At 37.9% G+C, this 22,777-nt stretch overlaps 2 protein-coding genes across 9 annotated transcripts in view; one reads left to right on the top strand and one right to left on the bottom strand.

Annotated features, from left to right (window-relative positions):
- The window catches only part of LOC146465725 (solute carrier organic anion transporter family member 4A1-like), a 291,465-nt gene that overhangs the window by 27,556 nt on the left and 241,132 nt on the right, over positions 1 to 22,777 (top strand). For 5 of the 6 annotated variants that reach the window (XM_085128183.1, XM_085128181.1, XM_085128185.1 and 2 more), the window contains one exon: positions 1 to 3,061. This exon is cut by the window's left edge and continues 85 nt beyond it. In XM_085128183.1, the coding sequence (XP_084984309.1) occupies positions 1 to 265 (265 nt within the window). In that variant the 3' untranslated portion in view covers positions 266 to 3,061. Of the gene's footprint in view, positions 3,062 to 22,777 lie in introns of those variants that run through there. The other variant, XR_014868194.1, reaches the window with a different exon arrangement.
- Positions 8,482 to 20,802, bottom strand: LOC146465742 (uncharacterized). Of its 3 annotated transcripts, XM_085128223.1 has the most exons (11): positions 20,516 to 20,802; positions 20,148 to 20,321; positions 18,820 to 19,024; positions 17,477 to 17,818; positions 14,704 to 14,777; positions 14,237 to 14,286; positions 13,973 to 14,117; positions 12,016 to 12,126; positions 11,160 to 11,287; positions 10,903 to 10,990; positions 8,482 to 10,375 (listed from the first exon to the last, which is right to left on the bottom strand). In XM_085128223.1, exons 3-11 carry the CDS (start codon positions 19,007 to 19,009, stop codon positions 10,244 to 10,246), a joined length of 1,260 nt encoding a protein of 419 aa, XP_084984349.1. In that variant the 5' UTR covers positions 19,010 to 19,024; positions 20,148 to 20,321; positions 20,516 to 20,802; the 3' UTR covers positions 8,482 to 10,243. The 3 variants fall into 3 exon arrangements, with proteins under 3 accessions (XP_084984349.1, XP_084984348.1, XP_084984350.1); XM_085128222.1 differs by lacking the exon at positions 20,148 to 20,321; XM_085128224.1 differs by lacking the exons at positions 20,148 to 20,321; positions 20,516 to 20,802 and adding an exon at positions 19,759 to 20,066.

Genomic DNA, 22,777 nt, shown 5'->3' with positions numbered 1-22,777 from the left:
CTCCGACCCACAATTGCAAACTCGACTCAGCCCTCCCCAGACACCAGTGCCAGGTTTGGAGTTCCGCCAACAACGTGTAGCAGCTGATCAACAGGTTAGCCCAGAAGGAGAGGCTCTTGTACAGGCTGGTCCTGACAGTAGAAGCCCTTCCCCAGTCCCCGGCATTGCGCGGTATACCACTGATGACGACGGCATCATTCTGTCGTTTAAAACTGCAGAAGGCGAAATCCATGAACCGATTGGGCAGATTGAATCTTCGATTTAGAGGTGAATAAGCGGTGGGCCTGGCATGAGAGCGTTGAGGGGTGAAGACTATTTTGTTTGAAAGGTGGTTTGTATCTAGGTGTAAGTGTTTAAGGGAAGAGTTGGAATGGACGTGATACAAAATTCAGGCCTGGTGAGGTACGAAGCACGCTGTAAATCATGCTCAAAAATCCGTGTACCCAAGGATTGGATAGCCAATGATTTACAACTCAAGATGAATACTGAAATATTTGATTTAAAGATTAATGGGTGAAATTGATATGAATAAGGCAACTGTATATCGTACCTCAACGTAAGGAGTTTAAAAAGCCAGCGCATAAGGGTTAATTACATAATCATAGAGATTGAAATATTTTATTTATAGGTGGAATAAGTGACGAAACTTATGGGAATGCCACAAATGTATAACATATTCAATCCTAAGGATTTTTATGTTCCCAAGCGTGGATAGCCTTTGTAGTGCACAAGGGCTAATTACCTGTGACAAAGAAGCGGCCGGTATAAAGCCATATGCCATACACTGTACGTTATTCTCCATCTTAACGGATCTTTTTGCATCCAAGGTCTCGATAGCGTTTGCAGCGTACACGGATAAATAATTGCGAACATAAAAACCACCACCTTTCGACAACTAGGGGCAAATTCCGTGCTCAGTGAACATTGGAAATCTTTCATTTTAACCATAAAGTTTCTAAAATGAATAATCGGTAAATACGATAAGACCAAATTTAGTCGATATGGTGCCCAATGTAAATTAACATCACACATGCGCTGAGTTATGACAGTAAAGCGTATTGTTAAAGAACTGAATGTTGTGCAAAAGACTGGTAAAAGTACGAATTAATCAAAAGGAAATCACACGTTTGCGCAGTTAGATTAATTACAAACAATAAATTGCGGGTAAAATTCATGAAGACGGTCTAAAAGATCGTTAAATTTTTTCCTTTCTATAAGTGGTGTAAAGTGCAGCTTGAACATTGACTTGTTAACACGAGGTCATTGTGGAAATCGTTATTTTTGTTTTCGTTTATTTAATGTTATTAAATTTTATAAATCACATTTAGTTCATTTGCATTGCGGTATTAACGAGCCATAGTTTTCTACACATTTGTTATACACTTCATTTTGGGATAGTACATATTTACCCCTTTATTTTTTGCTATTGTTACACCGTATGTCAAATCGGGGAGTTAAAATTAAATTTTATCATGAAGGGTTAATTTTCTTTATACACATATGTAAAGAACAAAATTCATTGCATAAAATCATAACGTTAAAATCAATCCTTTCCCTCTTCGAGTCACTGAAAGTCTTTTAACGAAATCGCCGTAGTTTTTTGTTTTGTTTTGTCTTGTCTTTTGTGGTACTGTTGAATGTGCTGTACAGGATAGTTCTACCATTTAAGTATGCCGACAAAATCTCAAGTATGGCCATTCATGTGAGCGCCGTTGAACAGTGCATTCATTTGATGAAGTTCTCTTCCTTTCCTTGCTCTCCAAAGTAGAAAATAAGAACAGCTTCAAATCTTTGGTACTTTTTTAAGAGAGAAAGGAAATGATGCGCTTGTGTAACAAAACTAAATTCTAGAATATAGGAGCAAAAGGATTGACAATCTTTGATACTTTTTAAATCACACAATCACCTTTTGCTCAGTTGTGGATAAAACGTACATCTATTACAGTGTAGTTCGTTCACGGTTTCAACGCCTTCCAGGGGTATCCAACGCGAATATTTAAGAAAAGAGTTGTAGTTGTCGTTTTCTGTTTTCCAAGATAGTTTTCTTTCTTTTAAGAGGAAACCTTAGGTACGCAACACCGCTTTATCTGTTTAGGGGCCAGATTAACGAAGCAATCCCCTGTTTCTTAACAATAGTTTATTGTCATTACAACACTAGACTATTGTTCATAGACAATACTTAGGATACCTGTTGACTTAGGAATTCTTGGTGAATCTGGCTCGAGATTCTTTAGCTGAATTCTTAAGTCGCAGAAAATTTCAGGGAACAGAATCCCATCCTCCCAAATTAATAGCTGCTGTTGGCTTTCCGAATATTTTAGCCGGTCTAATTTCGCTCTCTTAACGACATGTTTGCCTGTACGAAAACAAGGAGAATTAATTTTCCTGTGTTGCATAACTGAATTTTCGATGGTATTACACCAAAGAAAATGCTAGTTTTTCTTCATAATTCAATCCGAATTTGTAAGGCCTTCCGGTTAGATATTCACCGACATGAAGCGTTGGATTCCCCTGACCTTTGCCATCGACTCAGCTGCTCTTTATTCAAAGATACTATTTCCCTTCACATGCACTTCACGAAAGGTTTATAAATTGAATAATACAATTGATTGAATACCATAGATGTATATAGAGAAATAAAAAGGTAAATAATGTTATTTAGAGAGAAAACAGACTTTCCTTGTAAACCCCGTCCTGGTTGCAGCCCGCGAAAAGAGGTCTGAGTAGGGAATCGTGAAATTCAACACTGGTTAGTTACGTAACACTACTCACAGTTGGGCAAGCTTTTGATTGGTCAAACCGCCATTTGAAATCAATTGAGAACCAATGAGAACCGCTTTCCAAATGACGTGTGGAGTTTCTTGGAACGTTACTTAGGAATTTCATTTGCGGGAAACAAAGTTTGGTGCCTTGAAAGGAACGTTTGTTTTCTTAGAATAATTATGTGGATGATATATTTAAAATTATAAAGTTTCATGCTTCTGATAATTATATTGCTTTTAAAATAGCCAAAATATTAGACAGCTAATGTTAGCTTACTGTATAATCTGTTGTTGTAGTTTGCACTTAGAATTTTGTTCATTTTCTAGTTAAACATGGACCCGTGCTATTGACGGTAAACGTAAGGGGCTGGTTGTTCAAAACAGGTTGAAGCAAATCCACGATTATTGTAAACTTTGAATTCTAACTTTCAAACTGTTACTTGCAATCAGCGGTGAAGCACTTTTTTAGAGTGGTTTTCATTTGAGTGACACAAGTGATTCTCATTTGCTTTGGTTTCTTTACCGCGCTCTTTGGTTTGTAACAAAATTTTCGCGCCACTTTCTCAACCAATCAGAAGTCAAACAACCAGAACTAATCACGACTTGCACGCACAAGTTTTCCCGCGCTGGCCGCATGTAACTGCGAGTTTTGATTGGTTCATGTGTTGTATGCGTCCGTTGTGATTGGCCAGAGTAATTTTTTGGATTTTGTTCTTACAACACTCAATTGACACCAGCTCTTTAATTAACAATTATTCCACGAGCGCGCGTTGGATATGAGATGATAGATAGCCAACGAGGCGCGTAGCGCCGAGTTGGCTATGATCATCTCATATCCAACAAGCGCAAGTGGAATAATTGTTTTATTAAAAAACAATCAAGAAATATTGCTAGATCTTACTGATTTCGCTGTGCAAGAACAACCAGAAGACAATTTAATGTTCGCCATTTCTCGGTCATGGTATAATGGCTCATATACCATGGCCGCTAAGCCAATCAAATCCCTCGAATTGCATTATACAATGATTCAGTTTTTAATAATTGGTTTTATCCTTATTGCTTCTTCGTTGGAAGTCAGGAGAAAGATTTACCCTGTTTATAGACATTATCACTCTAACCGTCTTTAGTGCGGGGTCACGTTTACATACAGCAATGTTTATAGCATTTTTGATAACATTTCCTGTTTTCTTGGTGAAGCGGACAGCGGTCTTCTGTGATGGGAATGTATGCTGGCGTGCTTTGTCCCTTGAACCCTGTCCTGTGAATCCTTGAGACCGGGAAATGTGGCTTTTGTTTGGTTGTGTTCGTTTCTTTTCTTTATATTTTTTCGATATTTTCTCTGCATTTTCCGCGATTAAAAATAATTTTTTTATGGCTATATATCTTGACTTTGTTGTTGTTGGTACCAAGAAATGCGGCTATAATACAGGCTGGGGCATTTAATGAAATTTTATTTGTGAAGAGTAGCGTTACTATGTTAAGTGCATGTAGTTGGCAACGCCAACGAAAAGGTCCCTTGAAAGTACAACTGCCCCCCTTCGCGATTATTTCAGCTGCAGCAACTTGTACAATCAATGTAGCCGAATTATCCAGGATTAAAATTAGAAAGATAATAAAAAACTTCAATGTCATCTCACGTTCTCCACAAAACCTTCAATTTGGTCATTCACGTCAAAGGGACCCTCAGATTTGACTTCGAGTACGTGCAAGAGATTCAAATCTATGAGACTGATGTATTAAAAGTGACACAGGCATACATGGAAAAAGGAAATCCGAGTGCTCCTATAAGGAGTCGAACCTAAGACCTTCCGATTACTAGTTCGGATACTCTACCACTGAGCTACAGGAGACTCGTGCTCGTGGGAGCTAAGGCTATTAAACTAGGTTCATGGGACAAACATCCTGCACATGATTACTTTGCATCCTTAAGGTCGCGCAGGACCCTTGGCTATGACCTTTAAATAAATTCATAAACCAAATTTCTGTGGCAAAAGCGTTTACCATTTCTGAAGTCGATTATGTATCCTCGTTCCCAGGCCTTTTCCCTTGTAAGGCCTACCAATTTACAAAAACCCTGGGAACGACGTTGGTTGATATGCGCTGAAAATTTGTCGGGCTGTCGGCTGATACATGATGCAATCATATCATGATTGTCGTTTTGTTGGCGGATTACGCATTACTTTGATTTTTGAAGATATACCGGAAAGCAGCTGAGTAAAAGTTTGGATTGGACTTTGAAGCGTTCGATCTTCTTTTTGAAAGTTTTTTTTTATACAATTCCGCTTCTGTCACCGTGACATCACAGTACAGTACACTAACTTTACCGCCCTCGTATATCATGTCCTTAAATTCAAAATCCGTAATGAAAACTTGGATACAATTTTTCCGTCTTCGACGGTCATACGAGTCAATAATATATTCAAAATCGTGCGCCCTCTGAAGCTGTGAATGTATATATAATGATGATTTGTAACAGTCAAGGAGAAAAAATGAAATATTTTCTATTAGCCGTCAAGAAATACGTTATGAAACAACAAGCTCTCAAAGGTAAATTTTAGAAGTTTTCGAGAGACAAGAATTTCTTAATATGTAACTCAAAATTTCGATCACACGTTTAAATTACTACCATGCCAAAACAGAATAGGGGACCGTTCATTATTTATCGGAAGGGAGGGAGGAAAGTTTTTTTTTTACCTTTTTGTTCTCCTTCAGTAAACTGAATTATAAAACAAACTCCGTTCGAAAAGCAAACACAAGGAGACTGGGATTTAAAAATGGAATGCCCCTGAAACCCGCGTACCCATGATTCCCTGCATCTTTTTCTGCTGTGCTGCACGTGCAGGCAAGAAATGGCAATACCAAATAAATATAATGAATCATAACTCAGCGTGTACTGTGGGACGCCCTTTTAGCACCGGCAAAACATTTCAGGTCGCACACACTCTTTCATAAATACAAACATACTGAGCAAGGGTCCTTCGGGAGCTTAAGCAATGGCGACGGCAACGACAACGCCGCAAAACGGTTTAATGAGCAAAAACAATCGCTCTGCACGTGCGTTTTAAATTTTGGTACATTTCTTTGCCGTCCTCTACAAAACGACAACCTGAAATGACCAAATATTCAAGGTTTTGTTGAGAACGTGAGCACACGACGGTGAATATTTCATTTTCTTTCTTAACTTGGAAGACCATTCATAACAATTTGGTTCCTGTGGGAGTGAGTAGTTCGCGGTTTTAGTACAGTTGGACGTAGTAGCACAAATAAAATGAAGTTATATTTTCAAGTGACATTTTCGTCGGCGTTGCCGTCGTCGCTGTTTAAGTACCCTACTTGTGTTTTTGTTTGTGTAGTTGCTTCTTCAGTAGTTATTTAAAACAAGCTGTCAAATGTTGTACACCAAGCGTTCAGCAATTGTTCGCAAAAAGAAGAAAGTTATCAATGCGCTGACAGTGTTGAGTAAAGTGCTTAACGAGTTGTTTTAAAAGAAAAGTGAGTAAACAGCAAATTACCTTAAAGTTTGTTTTCCTCTGTTATCTGTTCCTTACAAGACTCGAGCACTTCCCATCTTGATTTAATAAGCAAACTATTCTCTCCTCGCAAAACTCGTCCAAAGCGAGTTATTTGTTTTGCTTCTGAAAACTTTCCTTGTGACGTAACAAAGTAAGAAAATTAAAGCGCGTGCACAAATTAGCCAATCAGGTTCGCTTGCAGCTTTTGTGACGCCAGCACGCGCAACGGTTTAAATTTGCGCTATTTTGAGTCTCCGGAAACTAAACCTTCAAAGAATGCTCTTCTTTTTACCCAAAAATTTCGGTTTGAAATTCCGGAAACTTTCCTTTCAAATGGAAAGGCTTCTTTTCTTCATCTGAGCGACCTCATTTCATCGGTCAATCAGAAAACTCATGTGATGGCGCCAAGGCAAGAAATTCGAAATGGGAATGTTGTGAAAATGGAACGGCGAGGTCCGTATTGGGAAAATATTGGTTTTTATTATATGGCTGGCTCCGCGAGCGGGCAAGATGAGTCAAATCCTGCGCTGTGATTGGCTACCCGAGCGGGCAAGATGGAGCTATCTTGCCCGCTCGGGACTACCTGTTTGCCCGTCCGCTTCTCGTCCGCTTGGCATCGAAAGTTTAATCCCAACAGCAATGCAATCTTTTCTTCGATTTTCTCGTTGTTTTGGGGGAAAACGCTCACTAAAAAGTTCGGTAAACTCTCAACATTTACCTAAAGGAAAGAAAAGAAAATGGAATCGTCCTGGTGTAGTGAAAATTTGTTTCAGCTACAATGAATGTAAATTGAATCGGTGAGTTGCTCTTCGTGTAGTATTTTATATAGAGTTGATTTTGTAAAACTTATTGTCTCAAGTCGAGTGCCAAATTGATAGGTTCTCCAGGTTTGCAATGACTGTATTTAAATCATAGCGTAGTGGAAATTGTTTTAAATGTTTAGAGCAGTTCAGAAAAGTATTTTCTCAAGTTTGCCGAAGAAGCTCACGCTTTTAATTTAGCCGCATCTTGCTTGTTGTAAACAACAAAATCTTATCAAAGTTTCGCCCAGTTTTCTGATTTACCCGCTCTTTTTTCGGCTTATGTTTGCATATAATCTCAAAATCTATTGTTTCATTCAAGAATTAATGATTGGAAGCCGAAAACTGTGTAAAATTTTTATTATTTACGCCACCGCGCGATCGGCTGAAAATGGCGAGTTTGCCGGATTCTATTCAAATCTTCCCGCTCTTGCGAAAATCTAAAATTTTTGTTCTCAATAATTGTATACTCCCTTTAAGCCATTATAAAGTTAGAGCCCTAAGATAATTTAGGATTCCTTGTTTTCCACGATTACATGCTCATCCAAAAATGCACTGAAAATAAATCTTGCACCGGCCGGCTATGAAGAATTTCTTTCCGAGCAGAGCAGTTTCATGTCCTGTTTTGTTTTGTTGTTGTAGTTTTAACTTGAAGGTAAAGCCATGTAATAAATCCTTTATTGACCAAGCTTGTTCGGTCAAGATGGCTGGATATTGGCCTCGTTCTTTTTTTGCGTTTTTATGGACCTCGACTTCGTCTCGGTCCAAAAAACGCAAAAAAGAACTTGGCCAATATCCAACCATCTTGACCTCACGGTTGGTCAATAACGCATATTTATAATATACGGCAGGCCGGCACCACATACGAAGATATTTTTTCGGGATTTATGGCTATGCGGGAAAAGTAAATCTTAGCAAGGGCTAATACAATCCAAAAAGAAAATTGGGGATAACAATGCATTTCCCCCTTTAAAACCCCATACATCAGTCTTTTCGGATTACAACAGTCCTTAACATAAGATCTTTCCGCGCATTGTCATAAACTGTGCAAAACTACCGCTTGCCTATATTAGGAGGTACCGTCCTTAAAAAAGACCGTTAAAACTTTTAAACGCCTGGCAGTTTTTCTGGTTGTTGGCAAAAGAAACGAAAAACTAAAACTACTGGCTGTGCTCAAATGGTTGAGCAAGACTGAGTGCTGACCTTCACCGTTCCAACTTGATTTTACCAACTGTTGTTGTGGCGTTAGTACACGGCAAATTCGCCTACACCAGTTTGCACATTTTGGCTTGACGTGTGAACGCAACTTGGCCTTAATGAGCCTAGCTACACTGCATACAGAATGAAAGTTGCTATGTACGTAAGACCGTAAAGAGTGTAAATCGTTATCTCCAAGAGAAAGAAGTGTCACATTAGTTGCACCTTTATTGGGTTAATTAGATCAACTTGGCCCATAATTTTTTTTTGTCAGATAATATTTAAAAACATAAATAAGGATTAAGATAATTTCAAGCACATCAAAATTAAAAATCCAGTTATTCATAAACCTAAGCAAACCACCTTTGGCAATGGAGCGGTTTTCAATTGGGTGTTGAAAGTAATTCGCGTTTTGTTTTCGTTTTTCTCTGCTACTTACTGTGATCGGTTAGCAAAATTCGCGCCCCTTTTTCAACCAATGAGAAGCAAAACCAAGCCCAATCGTGCCTCGCTCGCAAGCGTTTGCCCGCGCTTTGCGCTGGTCACGTGAATCGGCTTCGAGTTCTGATTGATTCACTGCGCTGTTTGCGTCCGTTATGATTGGGCAAAGTAATTACTTTGGTTTTGGTTCTACGAAATTCAATCGAAAACCGCTCAATGGTACCAATTATTTTCAATATTACTAGACAAAAATTAACAGTAACATAAAAAATAAAATTAAACGTGAAAGTATAGTTTAGGATGATAGAAAAGTGAAAGATAAACTGTTTGAGAAAAACTTAAATGAAAACATATTCCAGGTAAATGAACTGGTAAAAAAATAACGTTGACGTCTTGATGATGAACTAGTAAAAAAAGGTCACATAATTATGTGAACCGTGGACGATTTCATGGAATTTCCTGTCTTTGTCCATCAATATTACATATTATCAGTGAGTTTGAGAACGTGTAGACCATTTCGCAGTCTAGATAAGAATGAGAAAAAGTTTCAATTTTAGCAGAGTTTTCACTAAAACTACGTGAGGGAACCGGGAGGAACTTATACTGGTTTGAAAGTCGTACTAGTATGATATAACGGGACAGGTCTTTTTTACAGGTCACATTCCACAGGTCACAAGCACAGGTCAATGTTGTACTTGTATATAACCAAGTAGGTTAGCGTGCCCTAGGCCTGAATTAGCTTTTTAGTATGGAGTTAGGAGGGCTAGGAGACCCTGTTTAGTTTGTTTATATACAATTATCACAGTGACCTGTAGTTGTGACCTGTGACCTGTAGAGGAAACCTGTCGTCATATAACTAGCAGCACGACATTCATTCCAGTAAGAGAAGAAAGCTAAATACTACGTTCAATTCATATTTACTGTTTATAAGGTGGAACGAGTCTTATTCTGAAACAATGGTAAAAAATAAAAACAATAGACGTTTACGCGATCAATCACACAAGAAAACGTTTACTGCATTTGTATAAACTGTTTGCTTATATAAACTGAAACTGAATGTAAAACTACCAAATACGCTAATGCCCTGCTGACACCAAAATTAAAACATGTTTTAAAAAAAATGTAGCTAAAAACGGTTTAACATCGTGCTTCTTCATAAAAGTTACTTACTTTGAATTTAACATAGTGAAAAACACAAGAAAGAGCTTCTTTGAATCCTACGTAAAAATCCAGTCTTGCAGTTTTCTGCCGCTGATTTTCACTTCTCTAAACCTCGTTTAACTAAACAAATTTAGTTAGTGTGAATGAGCTGGGAGCCGAGATTAACTCGCACAGGTATGACTAACACTGGTTTGAGATTTTGGACCAACTCGTATATCACCTATAACGGTAACGAAGCTAAAATGGAAACGGGATGAATTCCTAGCGCTATTAGAGTCCTGTCGGGTTGAAATTTAACGGGGGACTTTGTTATTGTTATGTTTTGTTTCAATTTTTTTCTTTATGTTACAAATACACAAATATATCCCATTCATAAACCAATCTTTGTGAACACCACCTGAACATCATTCCTGGGACGGGACACCGGTAGCCATTTGTACGTCAGATCTTGGTTCGGTACCAGCTCCCACTCATAAGACTGGAGAAGGTGCTTCGCCGTGAGCTGGGAATAAATCAATAACACTCACGTTAATCAACTTTGGATCTGCGTCTCGACTTCACGGTTACACAGGCGATATGTGATACGATTTTAGCTGCGATTTCTGTAAATGTCTAAATGTGACTTCAATTTGCCCGTTTAACTTCGGGCGAATTTAGCTGCTTCTTCACGGTGATTTGATTGCAATTTTGAAGCCTTGCCGGTGTGCAGTGGCAAAGGCAAAGTATAAGAGTTGATTGCGCAGGACCTCCAAGGGAGGTCTAAAGGTTTTATGCTCACATCGTAAGCTAAGCAGTTTTGTGCCTTCGCTGAGAAAATTTCAACCAAATCACTATGAAAACGAAGCGAAATCACCGCTAAATTGCACTTTGAATCGCCGCTTAAATCTCGTCACAAGTCACCAGTTATACCAACACAAGATGAACAAGTTAGAGACCCGATTTTTGTTTTCAGGTCGTCAAGAAACTAACACAATTAAAGAGCAATGTTTCAGTCACATTGTAAGCTTAAAAATGTCGCGCAAAACAAACCTTGATAATTTTGTGAATGAATTTATGTCCTATGCACATCCGAGGACCCGAGCCAAACGTCCACACACGCTCCCGGTCAAGCTGGTTACTATGGACACAAGATACAACGTAAGCGAGCTAACAAAAAACAGAAAAATAATTCAGCGCTTTGTATTAGCTTAAATCATGTAACGTAAAGCTAAGCGTAAGATGTGAGAGCCGACGCTGTCGAACCCTTTAACGTCATCCTCTGTTTGTTACTTCGTATTGCTACTCACCATGTGTCCCATCTTTCTGGTAAAAAGGTTTCAGCTTCAGGGAATATTTTGGGATCACAGTTGGCAGCTCTTGTAAGAAATCCTATATTGTGACCAGCGGGAATCTTGTAGCCGTCGATTATAACTTCCTGCCAAGGAAAAAGTTTTAAAAATGGATTAGACATCCAAAAGTAGAACTGCGGGTACATTGTACTTTACACAACGATATCAGCAAGCTGCGACAAGTTTTTCTGTGTAGTTTACATGTAACATGTTTCCAGCAACTTGTTTCGCAATGTCGCTATGGAGGGTTGGGTGACTATATGGAGAGTTAGGGTTAGGGTTAGAGTTATGTGGGTGACTATATGGTAACTTACCATGAATTACTTGCCCACTTTTTTTAATCGTTGCGAGGCAGGTTGCACGACGTATTAATGGACAACGCGACAGGGCAGCTGAGGAGACTGGGCGGCAAAAGAGGCTCGGTTTGCAGCCGCCTTTTCGGGAAATGAGCCTGCACTTCGGGGAGGAGGAAAACGAGACCCGATTAAGCAGCGGAAATTGAGCGTAGGTCTTTGCTGAAATGTTCGCTCTTCTTGTCGTTAAGAAAACTCCCTTACTCAAATTTCTTGAATGTCACCGTCATTAATTTTGGCATGAACCAAAGGAAAACCCAACAATTGTGGTTTAATTAAATTGCAGAAAAGTACTCGACAAATTACAGGATGATAACCAATGATATTGTGCTTAAATTCGTTGACGGTTTTTAACACAAAGCCTGTTGCAACGTTTTGGTATATTTGAATAGTTTTCTGTCTGTAGTTTGCAATTTGTTATAACTCAATCTTCTCTTAGCAGCCAGTAACGTATCTCTTACCTGTCGTGCAACTCTCCGTCCTCCTAAAAACGGTGGCCAAAGTCGTTTTACTTCCATTAGGACATTTTCCAGGTATCTATCATCTCGGGCCGCACGGAGTCGCTTTTCCAGCTAGAAAATCATTACGTGAATTACAAATGAATAAAATGAGGATTTTGGGAGACTTTTGGGTCTTACAGCGTAAGAGAGAATGTAGAGATGTGCATACAGTATGTGTGTATGTGTGTGTACCGTGCAGAGCTTATCTAATCGCAATAATGACTACGACAATGGCGGTTATGATTGTGATAATGATGATGACGATGACTGTGGTAACGATGGTGGCGGGGGTGGCGGGGGTGGTGTGAGGATGGTGACTCCTGACCGACTGCCTACATGACTGACTGACTAATTGACAGGCTAATTAAGTGACTGCCTACCTGACTGACTGACTGACTGACTGACTGACTGACTGACTGACTGACTGACTGACTAATTAAGAACAGTGTCTTCTAATACTGCCGTATTCTTGCACCGTTTATAACTATCCGGGAAAATCAGATCTTAGTAATCATGCATTCTTCAGAGATAACTAACCAACACTATCTCCAAAAAGCATTAAAATACATACCAATGTATGGAATTTTTTGACAAATTGAACCTTAATTATCTCTGGAAAATGCGTGTTTAACCCGAATTTTCTTTTTGGATTTCGAAAGCCCTTGCCAAGACCTTGTTTCCCGCATAGTAAAAAACTGCGCCAAGATATCTTTGAATAAGTAGGCATCTGAAATTTGAAGAGGTTTTAAGAATGGATGGAAGAAAGAAAATGATTTTTGGAACACTAACAGACAGTTGATACCCACGCAAGAGCACCCCGGGTTTCTAGTGGACTAACTTGGTATCCGTCTATTAATTATCAACCACAAGTTCTAATTTTAAAACTTCACTAAATCTTCAATATTTCTTATTTCTCTTAATTTTACTACTCTTTTGAGATAAACTATCTCCTCCCAAATATACCTCAAAATCACCCAAAAATTTACAAAACACCCTAAAACAATGATTTGTGTAATGAGCATAGGGTTTTTGTATTGCTTGAAACGCGAACGAGATATTTCCGTTGAACCGATTTTAAGCGGTGTGAAAACGGCTTTTAGGTAGACCCCCGCCTTAAGAAATTAGGGGTTGTTGGACCATCCTGAGGTTCACAGAACGTATGCGAAGTAGCAAAACGAGGCACCGTGACTGACTGAATCACAGACAGCAGAATGGCTGACTGACTGACTAACTTAATTTGATTCAATACTGACTGTATAGATAGATAGATGTTTGAGTCAGTAACAAGGCACCTTACCTATCACAAGGGACGCGATGCATTATGGGGCGATTTTCAAATCTATTCTTGGTCGTGCAATTAAGCGAAGTTTTCGAGTAAACAGTTGATAGCTTCGCTTCAAAAGCGGTCATGGAGAAAGAAGGGAATATATACAGCGTAATTACCGAGTATGTTTTCGGTAAGAGTCTTCTTTGTTTAGTTATTTTGCAGAGAAATTTAAGTAGAACGTACCTGTCGGTAGCCTGTTGACCGACTGTCGGTTAATTGTCGGCCGACAGTTGACCGGCAGTAGGCCGACAGTCGGTAGTGGGGAGCTTTTCTTCATAATTACCAGATTCAGTGGTATGATTAGCTAATATGAAACTTTCTTAATTTTAATGGACAGTCATTATTTTTTACTTAACTTATTACACATTAATTATTGGTATATCTTTAAATTATATTCTGTAAATATATACTAATCAACTGCACTACCCGCCTAGATTAGCCTCTGCTATTTGCGGGCTAGTGCATTCTTGCCTTACCTTCGTGAAAAATGTGCTTTAATAAATTGAATTGAATTGAATTGAATTGAATTGAATTGAATTCTAGGTGTGCATTTTATATAAACGCACAAAGATCAATATTAACAGTACTTACATTTTGAGGCTTAGCAAGTTCAATGCAGAAAGACGTCATCAAAGAAGCCAACGCCTTGGGAACCAAAGCAGATGCAAATAACAAAACATGATTTGCCATCTCAGCCTTGGATTTGAATTCTGCTTCTCTGATAACACTTAGGAACCTTAGAAGAAAATGATATAAACATTATTGCATTGCCAGTGTTTAGGCTTAGAGAATCCAAAGAAAATAATCAAAATTCAAACATTAATATTTTCGGTAAGCACGCGCAACATCACTCACCCATTTTTTCCTTCAGTAAGACGCTTATTGACAATGTCCAGGAGTCGATTCTGTGAAATATCAGAGAGATCAAATGCCAATGATTTTAATGTTAAGCCACAATATGGTGCACAAAGTCTTGCAGTGCTTTCTACATGTATTACTCTCAACCCTTAGCCCACAAGTGTTTCATATAAGAGAGGGATTCTCAGGTCAACTGAAGGGCTGAGAGCATAACCGACCCAAATGACTTTTCAGATTGTTTTTTGTTGGTTTAGCTCAGATTCACTGGAGTTTTTGCATGTGGCCTTGAATTCCTTCAGTAAACGTTGCTCCAATATTTTATCTGCTGCTTTGTGCTTTGTTAGCAATATGAACCTACGATTATGGGCAAGATTTCCTTTTTCATCACAAAACGAAGCAAACGAAAGGTATTCATTATTTTGTTTTTCACTTCTCACAAGAAGGGTTACACCCCCTCAACATACCTTGGCTACCATTGCTTTGGTGTATCCAGATTTATAACCATACACATTAAAATTCACAGGAACAGAGATGAGCCCTTCAAAAACATAAATAGGTTATTAAAACTGAAGTTATTGCCACCATAAAGGAACAAGTGCAAGGCATATGTATGGTCACTGCATAGCTATACATGTAGCTGTGTTGTATTTCCTGTTCCCGCAGTATGTAGAAATATTAAAATTCCATTTAACAATAATATTGAAGGGCTTGGTACATGACAGACCTATACAGTCAACTCCCGTTATTGCGGACACCCTCCTGACTGCAAATATTGTCCTTAATAGCGAGACTCTGTAACAGCGGGAATTTGTTTCAGTCAAATGTCAGTAATTCATTTTTGCTGGGGATCTAACTGCTGTCTGTATTATTGGGGTGTCCATAACAGCGAGGTGTCTGCAAGGTAAGAGTTGACTGTATTGCATTTTAGATAGGTTTCTGTTGTTTTAGCTCTGATTCACTGTATTTTTGCATGTGGCCTTGAATTCGATCGGGAAATGTTACTCCAATGTTATATCTGCTTCTTTGTGCCATAATAACAGGTTTTTACTACAAACAACGCATAAGCAATGCATAAACATTGGGCAACATTTCCTGAAGGAATTTTTTTGAGGGCCACATACAATCAGAACTAAAATGACAAAAAGCAATCTGAAATGCCCTATGTCATAATTTGTAAAAATATAGCTAATTGTGGGATGATGTTAAGAGAGGAATGGAACAGAAAATGTTTTAAATTATACTGAGTTGAAAAACAAAAAGCACTCACTCAGTATATATTTTCTGTTCCATCCTTTTATTATAAAATTGTCACACCATAATTAGCTGTATTTTTACTTTCCTTGTCATGTTTTAGTTATATGCACTATATTTATTGTCACATTGTAATTAGCTATATAATTGTATCCTTCTTGTATTTGTATCACACCCGCTAGCAGGTACTGAAGATGGACAAAGTTTCATCTGAAACATAGTCGTAACCTTTAGTTCATAAAAATTATTTCCTGCTTGCTGGCTCTATGGAAATTTGGTAATATTATTGTACTGTTCAGAAAGCAGATTTGGAGAAGAATATTTCAATGGCTTGTGGCAATATTGTTACAATGTGGCATGCAATTAAATTGTGACCACTTTTAAATAAGGTCATAATTTCTTGGAGGTTGAAAATCCAATCAGACCATATATAAATTGTTATTGCTTCCAAAGAAATCAAAGGAAAGGTTAAAACTGGATGCTATTAAGCTACGAGCCTATAATTAATAATACATGTATGGAATGCCATCTGTTCCCTATAGCTTACTTGATTTTATCAAAACCCCTATCGGGCAAAAAAGGGTTATGATAATAGACTAGTCAAAACTTTTACTCTGAAAAAGGCAGCAGGACCTTGCCAAAACGTCAGTTATGGTTTTTAAGTCTGTTAATGTAACAGAATTGTGCAGTTCCAGGAAAAATCCATACCTACCCTATGGAAGGTCATTGGAAATTCCCAGCGGGAGGGGGGTCTCAAAAGTAGAAGCAAAGTATGAAGCTAAACTCGAATTTCCTAAGGGGATGGGGAGTGCAAAATAAAAAACCTTCCGTGGGGGGAGTATGGATATTTTCTGGAACTGCACATTATTACACGTAGATTAGCTACATGTATAGACAGGGTTCTTGCATTTTAAAAGGGGGTAATAAATCTCCGATAGCAGGTGGACACCATCTTGTTAATGTCTCCCAGGGAATGACAGGAGTGAGATGGCTGTGGGAAGAATGGAAAGCAAACATGGCAGAGCTTGAAGTCAGCATTGTTTTTGATGAAAGAAAATGCTTAAACCAAGAGCAATTTCTTTACAGGACACATTATCTGCTGGATGTTTTTAAATTATTTATGGAAGGGAAATTCCCAAATCAAGGACGAGGTTTTTCAAAATATGATGAATTTTGAAAGTGGTGTCAATGATTTCCGAAACATTTTTTTCATGATACATTTTTTTTCATGTATATGGTTACCATAACATTTATGTGAATAGAGGGTGAAAATAACCAGCTACCAGCTCCTAACAAGAACCCTGAATAGACTGACGTTTTTTCAACAAATTCTATTCTTATCATGAACACTGGCCACCAAGGTTCCTTGGAATAATTGGATAATAGCCTTGAGATAATAAGCAAATTAATTATTTTTTACAAGTGGTCACTTTTGCATGTTGCATTGTAATACAAATTTAATGATATAATTAAAATTGTATGTAATTCTCATTTTAAAGGGAACCTCCACTCCGACAACAAATTGATGGTAAATTGTCGAAAATAGTGTCTAAATTCTAAATTTTAGTTTAAAAAGTAGAAATAACATTCAAGTGTGCTAAAAATTAGATATGATTATCGCCTATAATTTTTCGATTTTAAATTTCCCAGGCGCCACCATTTTGGATTTCATGACGTCATACGGTTGCCGCTATTGTCAGCAAGCAGAAGTTCTTTTGTGTGAAACAATTGAACAACCGTATTACGACACGAAATCCAAGATGGCGGCGCCCGGGAAATTTAGAATGAAAAATAGGCAATCATCAAATTCTGTTTTGTCCGACACAGAAGTATTACTTCCATGTTTTCCATCGAAATATGAAATTAGATTGTATCTTCAACAATTTACATGTAACGTTAATTTATTTAAAGAGTGGAGGTTTCCTTTAAAGCATAAATGGAAAATTAAATATAAGCAATTTTCTTACTTCAAGTGATGAAACTTACCATGCCAGTGAGCTATTGTAAGTTCAGTAATAGCCGCTGCTTCCTCCTTTGCATTTTCCAGCTCCAATCCCAGAAACAACCGTAAACACATTTCTGTTGTAAGCACCTTGAACAGTTTATAAGGAATCACAACATCCTTGTCTTCAATGCTGTTCAACAATCTGGATGAAACAATCTCCACTTCGCCCATATAACGTGACACTTCCTCAGGTCTGAACACTGTGTGGAGGACATTTCTCAGCCGTAAAGCTTCGTCGTCACTGTTAAAAATTACTAAGTCACCGTATAAACTGTACATGTAGCCAAAGTCTTTGTAGCCCATATCAAGCAGATCTGCTTTATCTGTAAATAAAAACAACCCATTCGTTGAATACAGTGGTTTTATGAAGAACTCTGCCGCTGCTCAAGCCAAAAATATGATTAAATAACTTATTGTTTACTAATGAAAGGGATTGAATTTACACACAGTCTTATGTTTTCACAATAATGGAGGGGTTTATCCAAAAGTATCATATACTTCTTTAGTGTCTTTTCGCATTTAAAATAAAATTCCTCCAGAGATTGGTAAAATTTTACAGTGTATCACGTAGCAAACTTACTTCTGGATTTATTTTTTGAGCAAAAGGCCAAACAAAAACAAATAAGCTAATTACTTTTCTTTACTAAAGACGCAAGCTAACTACACAAAACAGCAACCAACACTTGACTGATACATAATTTTGTATCTTTTTTTAATGTCGAGTAATTAATGCTCTGCTGGAGTAGGTACAATTTTTAGTAAAAAATCAAGCCTTTTGCTTTAAACAAAGAAATATGCTAAACAAAGTTAATCTTACTTCATGATAAACAGCCTCAGCTGTGCCAAAGTAGAACTTATTTGGAACAATTTCTATTTCAAGGCAAAAAATGCACTTATGACACTTTTGCAAAAAGTAACCCGTCAGCCCTTCACAAACGTGTCATCACATCTACTGCAGCTTACTCAAAGGAGTATGCTAATTGGGGACACCTAATCTATGATACTCATGTAACAATATAATACTACAATACCAATAAAACCTTCAGAAAATCTCATTTATTAACACAATGTTGTTTTGACAACAACCACTAATACTACTAATAAAAACTAATCACTCTATCATGCTCAATATATTAGGCATGCTTTGTGAGACTTTTTCCTTCTTTATTTTATAAGCTGGTTATCAAAAACAACTTCTGGCATTAAAAGTGATGGTATTACAAGTTGAACAAGGACCACTGTCCAGTCAAGGCCAGCTTTGGATGCTGAAGGAGTCACTGGATCAATTAACATGTATATTTACTGCCTCTTTGTATTATTATACCTTCTAAAATCTCCTTGACCCCCTGGTTTGAAGCCACAAAAGCATGCGGCCTGTTCAGTGTCCGAGCTTGGAAAACCCTTGAGTTGCATGTCTTGATGTTCTTTTGGATAAATTCAACTGGATTCCTGGCAAACTCAATTGTCTTGTCACCAGTAACTGGCCAACCAATACGGCCAGGAAGGGACGTCATTGATCACTGCATGTGCTACCAGATGTAATGGAGAGAACATATTGAATTAAAACAAGAAGATATAAAGCCCTGGTCAATAAGTGCATGAGAGTCAATGATAGTTGATAATAGTCAATAATAGTTAAAGCCCACGGACTCATTTGACCACCAACTATCATGGGCTATCATTGACTACCATCAACTATCATTCACTTTGAGCGTGTTCAAATTTTTCATGATAGTTGATAATAGTTTTTTGATCAGCAGTTTTTCACTCTCTTCTCTCCTATTGATCCACTCCATTATTACAGCGGACACCGTATTGAAATCTTACAGCCGGAGCTACCGGAAGTATCTCCCAAAATAGCTTAGCATTGAAACAATAACAATAACTTCGTCGCGTTTTTCGAAGTGTCTGCGATGAGGAAATATATATTTTATTTGTTTAGTTTTGACCGACTAGTAGATTTATACCAAAACAATTAGATTATTGACTCTTGATTTCTATGCGTGATAGCTGATTTGGATTGCGCCCTTATCAGCTATCATGCGATAGAAATCTCAAGCTCATAATCTAATTTTAAATATTATTGCTAGTGTTCAAAAAATAATAATTTCTTTTATTAGTTTAAAGGTAAGTCAGATTGTCAATAACAACAAATATGGATAAACTTGACTGCGGGCCAACACAAAAAAAAATATATGAAAAGTCTGTCAAAGATAAAGGTTTTTGACAGCTCATAGCCGATACATTTTTAATTTAATTTTACCATTATGTGGCGGTTGGTCGGGCTGTGTGTCTTTGTTTTCCGTGTTAATGTGTCACATCCCGAAAACCGATTCACCCCGTAATGGTTCCTGAAACTTTTTTAGTTTAAAGTAAAATGATTTAGTAAATACAGACTCACAAAAAAAATTAAGTTTTAGGTGAACCGCGATTACGGAATAAGTGAACAACTATACACAAAAGTCTTCCAAACACTGTGTCGTGAGCAAGCACATGTATACCTAAGAACAAACGCTTCATCTGTTTCAAACGAGAAACAAACACATAAGCTCTACATAATCACTACGTTTAGCATATTCAAAGTGTTTATATTTCCTCTAAAAAAAACACCCGAAACGTTTCTTTTCAGCATTAAGCAGGTTCTTATTTTACTTTCGAGAAACGGTGTGATGACCTCTCTGTGTCGTAAACTGTCGTGACAAGAATTAAGCGAATGAAAGATTAAAACGGTAACGTTTAGACAAGGATCGATAAGCAATTCCCTCGATCGGTGTCAGTTCAAGCGACTTTTCTTCGGTTCGTAACTGTGAAAACAATGCAAGGTACCTGCAAATTAAATGAATTAAGAAACGTCCAAGCATGGTGAAACAAAACTGATAAACTAAACACTTTAGCGAGATTGAGCTTAAGTATAAGCTACACTCTTTCGAAGCTTAATTTATGCTTCATTGACTATTTTCAAAGTGAACCGATCGTTTGTAGTGTGCTAGCTGAGAATTAAATGATAAGCATTAAGTTACCGACTGGTTCCTCTGCTTGTCTTTGACTATTGATGTCAAAATCCACAAGATCGCGTCACCCCCATCAAATGAAAATCCACCGGAACATACACGCATTTAAAAGATTGCCACATCACCGGACCAAAGACAACATCTTTCCGCTAGCGTGTAACACGTAACAATACATTATTTATCGGCAAAGGGTCAGTGGCTCCCAATTGGGAAAATGCTATCAAAATGATTTGCATAAACCTATTTTTATCAAAAGAAAAACATCTTACGACAGCCTCCATGATGGAAAGTAGCCTGGCCTTCAGAGCGGAGCCCACTGGGGGGAAGGGTGGAGAAGGATAAAGAGAAGTAAAATCATGCACCCTAGCTACCCCTACAAATTTTGTCATTAGTTGCATTAAAGCCAGATCCTTTTTGTTGATATCTGAATCCAATGAAATATAAACCGAAAAAAAAAAAATGAAAAATTGTATGAGGAGAAGAAAGTAACGTCGGCTGATCTCGCCTGGAGCTCCTGATTTCTTATAACAATCAACAGCGTTTATATCCTCCGCGCTTCGCAATCGGTGTGTACGCAAAACATTTTGAAATGTTCTTTACTTTCAGTTGAGAATTTTTACTAATTAAAACTGTAAATCTTATTATAATAACGTGCAATACGAATAAAATAAGTCATTGGTACCTACCATGCAAGCCGTGGAGACCCTTGTACCTTGCACAAGTTTCAAGATCAATCTTTTAGCACTAGACGGGGTCTTACGACACAGACGCTTGCAGACGCCACACCACTCAAGTTGCACGCAAGATTTCGTGCACTCGGTCTTAATTTAAGTGTCCTCCACGAAATTTCCATTTATGGTCGCGCGAAAGTGTTAAACGTTCTTAATCGACTCTCAGCCTGAGGAATGTTCTTAATGCGTTCTTAAAATTTTAGTTAGTCTCAGCCTCGACGTTCTCAGTTATAAAAAAGGTTCTTATAAAAAAACGGAGTGTACTCCGGTACGTAGAACTGCTATTGCGCACCGTTCGTTTTTTTAAATGTAAATATATCAGTGAAACATATATTTGAACAGTGCGGATGAAAGATCAAATAGAAGAAAGATCCTCGCAGTTACTACGCAACTTAAGCAGTTGCGAAAAAAAAGCCTGAAAAATATTCAGGCTTGAACGGGATTCTTTTCGAAAGAAAGCCTGAAAAATATTCAGGCTTGAACGGGATTCTTTTCGCAACTGCTTAAGTTGCGTAGTAACTGCGAGGGTCTTTCTTCTATTTGATCTTTCATCCGCAGTTCAAATATATGTTTCATATATTTACATTTACTGATTTTTTCATCCTTCACGGGTTTATTACGAACTCACAATATGACCAGCTCCCAGTTGGCTTGATAGCTCAGTTGGTAGCCACTGTACCGGCATCGCAGAGGTCATGGGTTCGAATCCCGTTCAAGCCTGGATTCAGTTTTCAGGCTTTCCTTTCGCAACTGCTTAAGTTGCGTTACGGTTACTGCGAGGATCTTTCTTCTATTTGTTCGTTTTTTATCGGTCTACGAGCGAGTGGAACTCTTTGACCCTCGACACAAGAAACAGCCAGTCACTTGTCAAACAGTGTCAAGTGTGAAATACGCAAAAGAACGCATGCGTGACATGTACGTACACTATAGTATAGTTATTATACATGTCTGTATTTTTTTTTTGATTAGGATACGAAATTGTAAATTAGTTTTCTTTTTTGTTCTTGTTTTCGATAATATTGTAAATTCACTCATAATAGCCCTTATGGAGAGTTAACAAAGCTACTGTACTGTACTGTTCTACCTTACTGTTAAAAATGAAGCCTTCGCCCTCATCATTTTAGTTCTGAGCTCCTTGAATATGAGTCAGCCCCGCCTTCATCAACCAAACCGGCTCCGTCTTTACATAACCTTACACTAAATAAAACGCATGTTGTAGCTCTTTTTTTTTTTTATTTATTTATTTTTTTTTTAGCCAAAATTTTAATTTTTCTAATTTTGATGTTTTTCGATCATTTGGCGGTTTTTTGTTTTGGTTTTGATTCCTTTTTTGGCCAATTTTGGAGGTTTTCTGAAGTTTTGGAGAAATCCTGAAATCCAAGATGGCGAATCAAAGATACGGCCATAAATTTGGGATAGGTGTGTGCTGCCCAGATTCTTAAACCCTGACCCTATTTAAGGATGAGACAAACGAAAATTGATCCCCTTTTTAAGGCCCAAACCCGAACAATGACACCCTATTCAAGGGAAAAACAAAAAC

Source organism: Pavona decussata, unplaced genomic scaffold (genome assembly GCF_977016875.1).
Source record: "Pavona decussata unplaced genomic scaffold, jaPavDecu1.1 SCAFFOLD_155, whole genome shotgun sequence".
Taxonomy (NCBI): Eukaryota; Metazoa; Cnidaria; class Anthozoa; order Scleractinia; family Agariciidae; genus Pavona; species Pavona decussata.
This window is presented reverse-complemented; position numbering and strand designations above follow the sequence as displayed.

Bases quoted from the DNA above. Each gene is read 5' to 3' on its own strand.
- LOC146465742 (XM_085128223.1), bottom strand. From the start codon at position 19,009: ATGACGTCCCTTCCTGGCCGTATTGGTTGGCCAGTTACTGGTGACAAG. The intron at 14,287-14,703 runs GTATGTTGAGGG...GATATTTCACAG, and splicing joins CCAAAGCAATGGTAGCCAAG to AATCGACTCCTGGACATTGT. The intron at 12,127-13,972 runs GTAAGTACTGTT...ATGATTTTCTAG, and splicing joins AACTTGCTAAGCCTCAAAAT to CTGGAAAAGCGACTCCGTGC.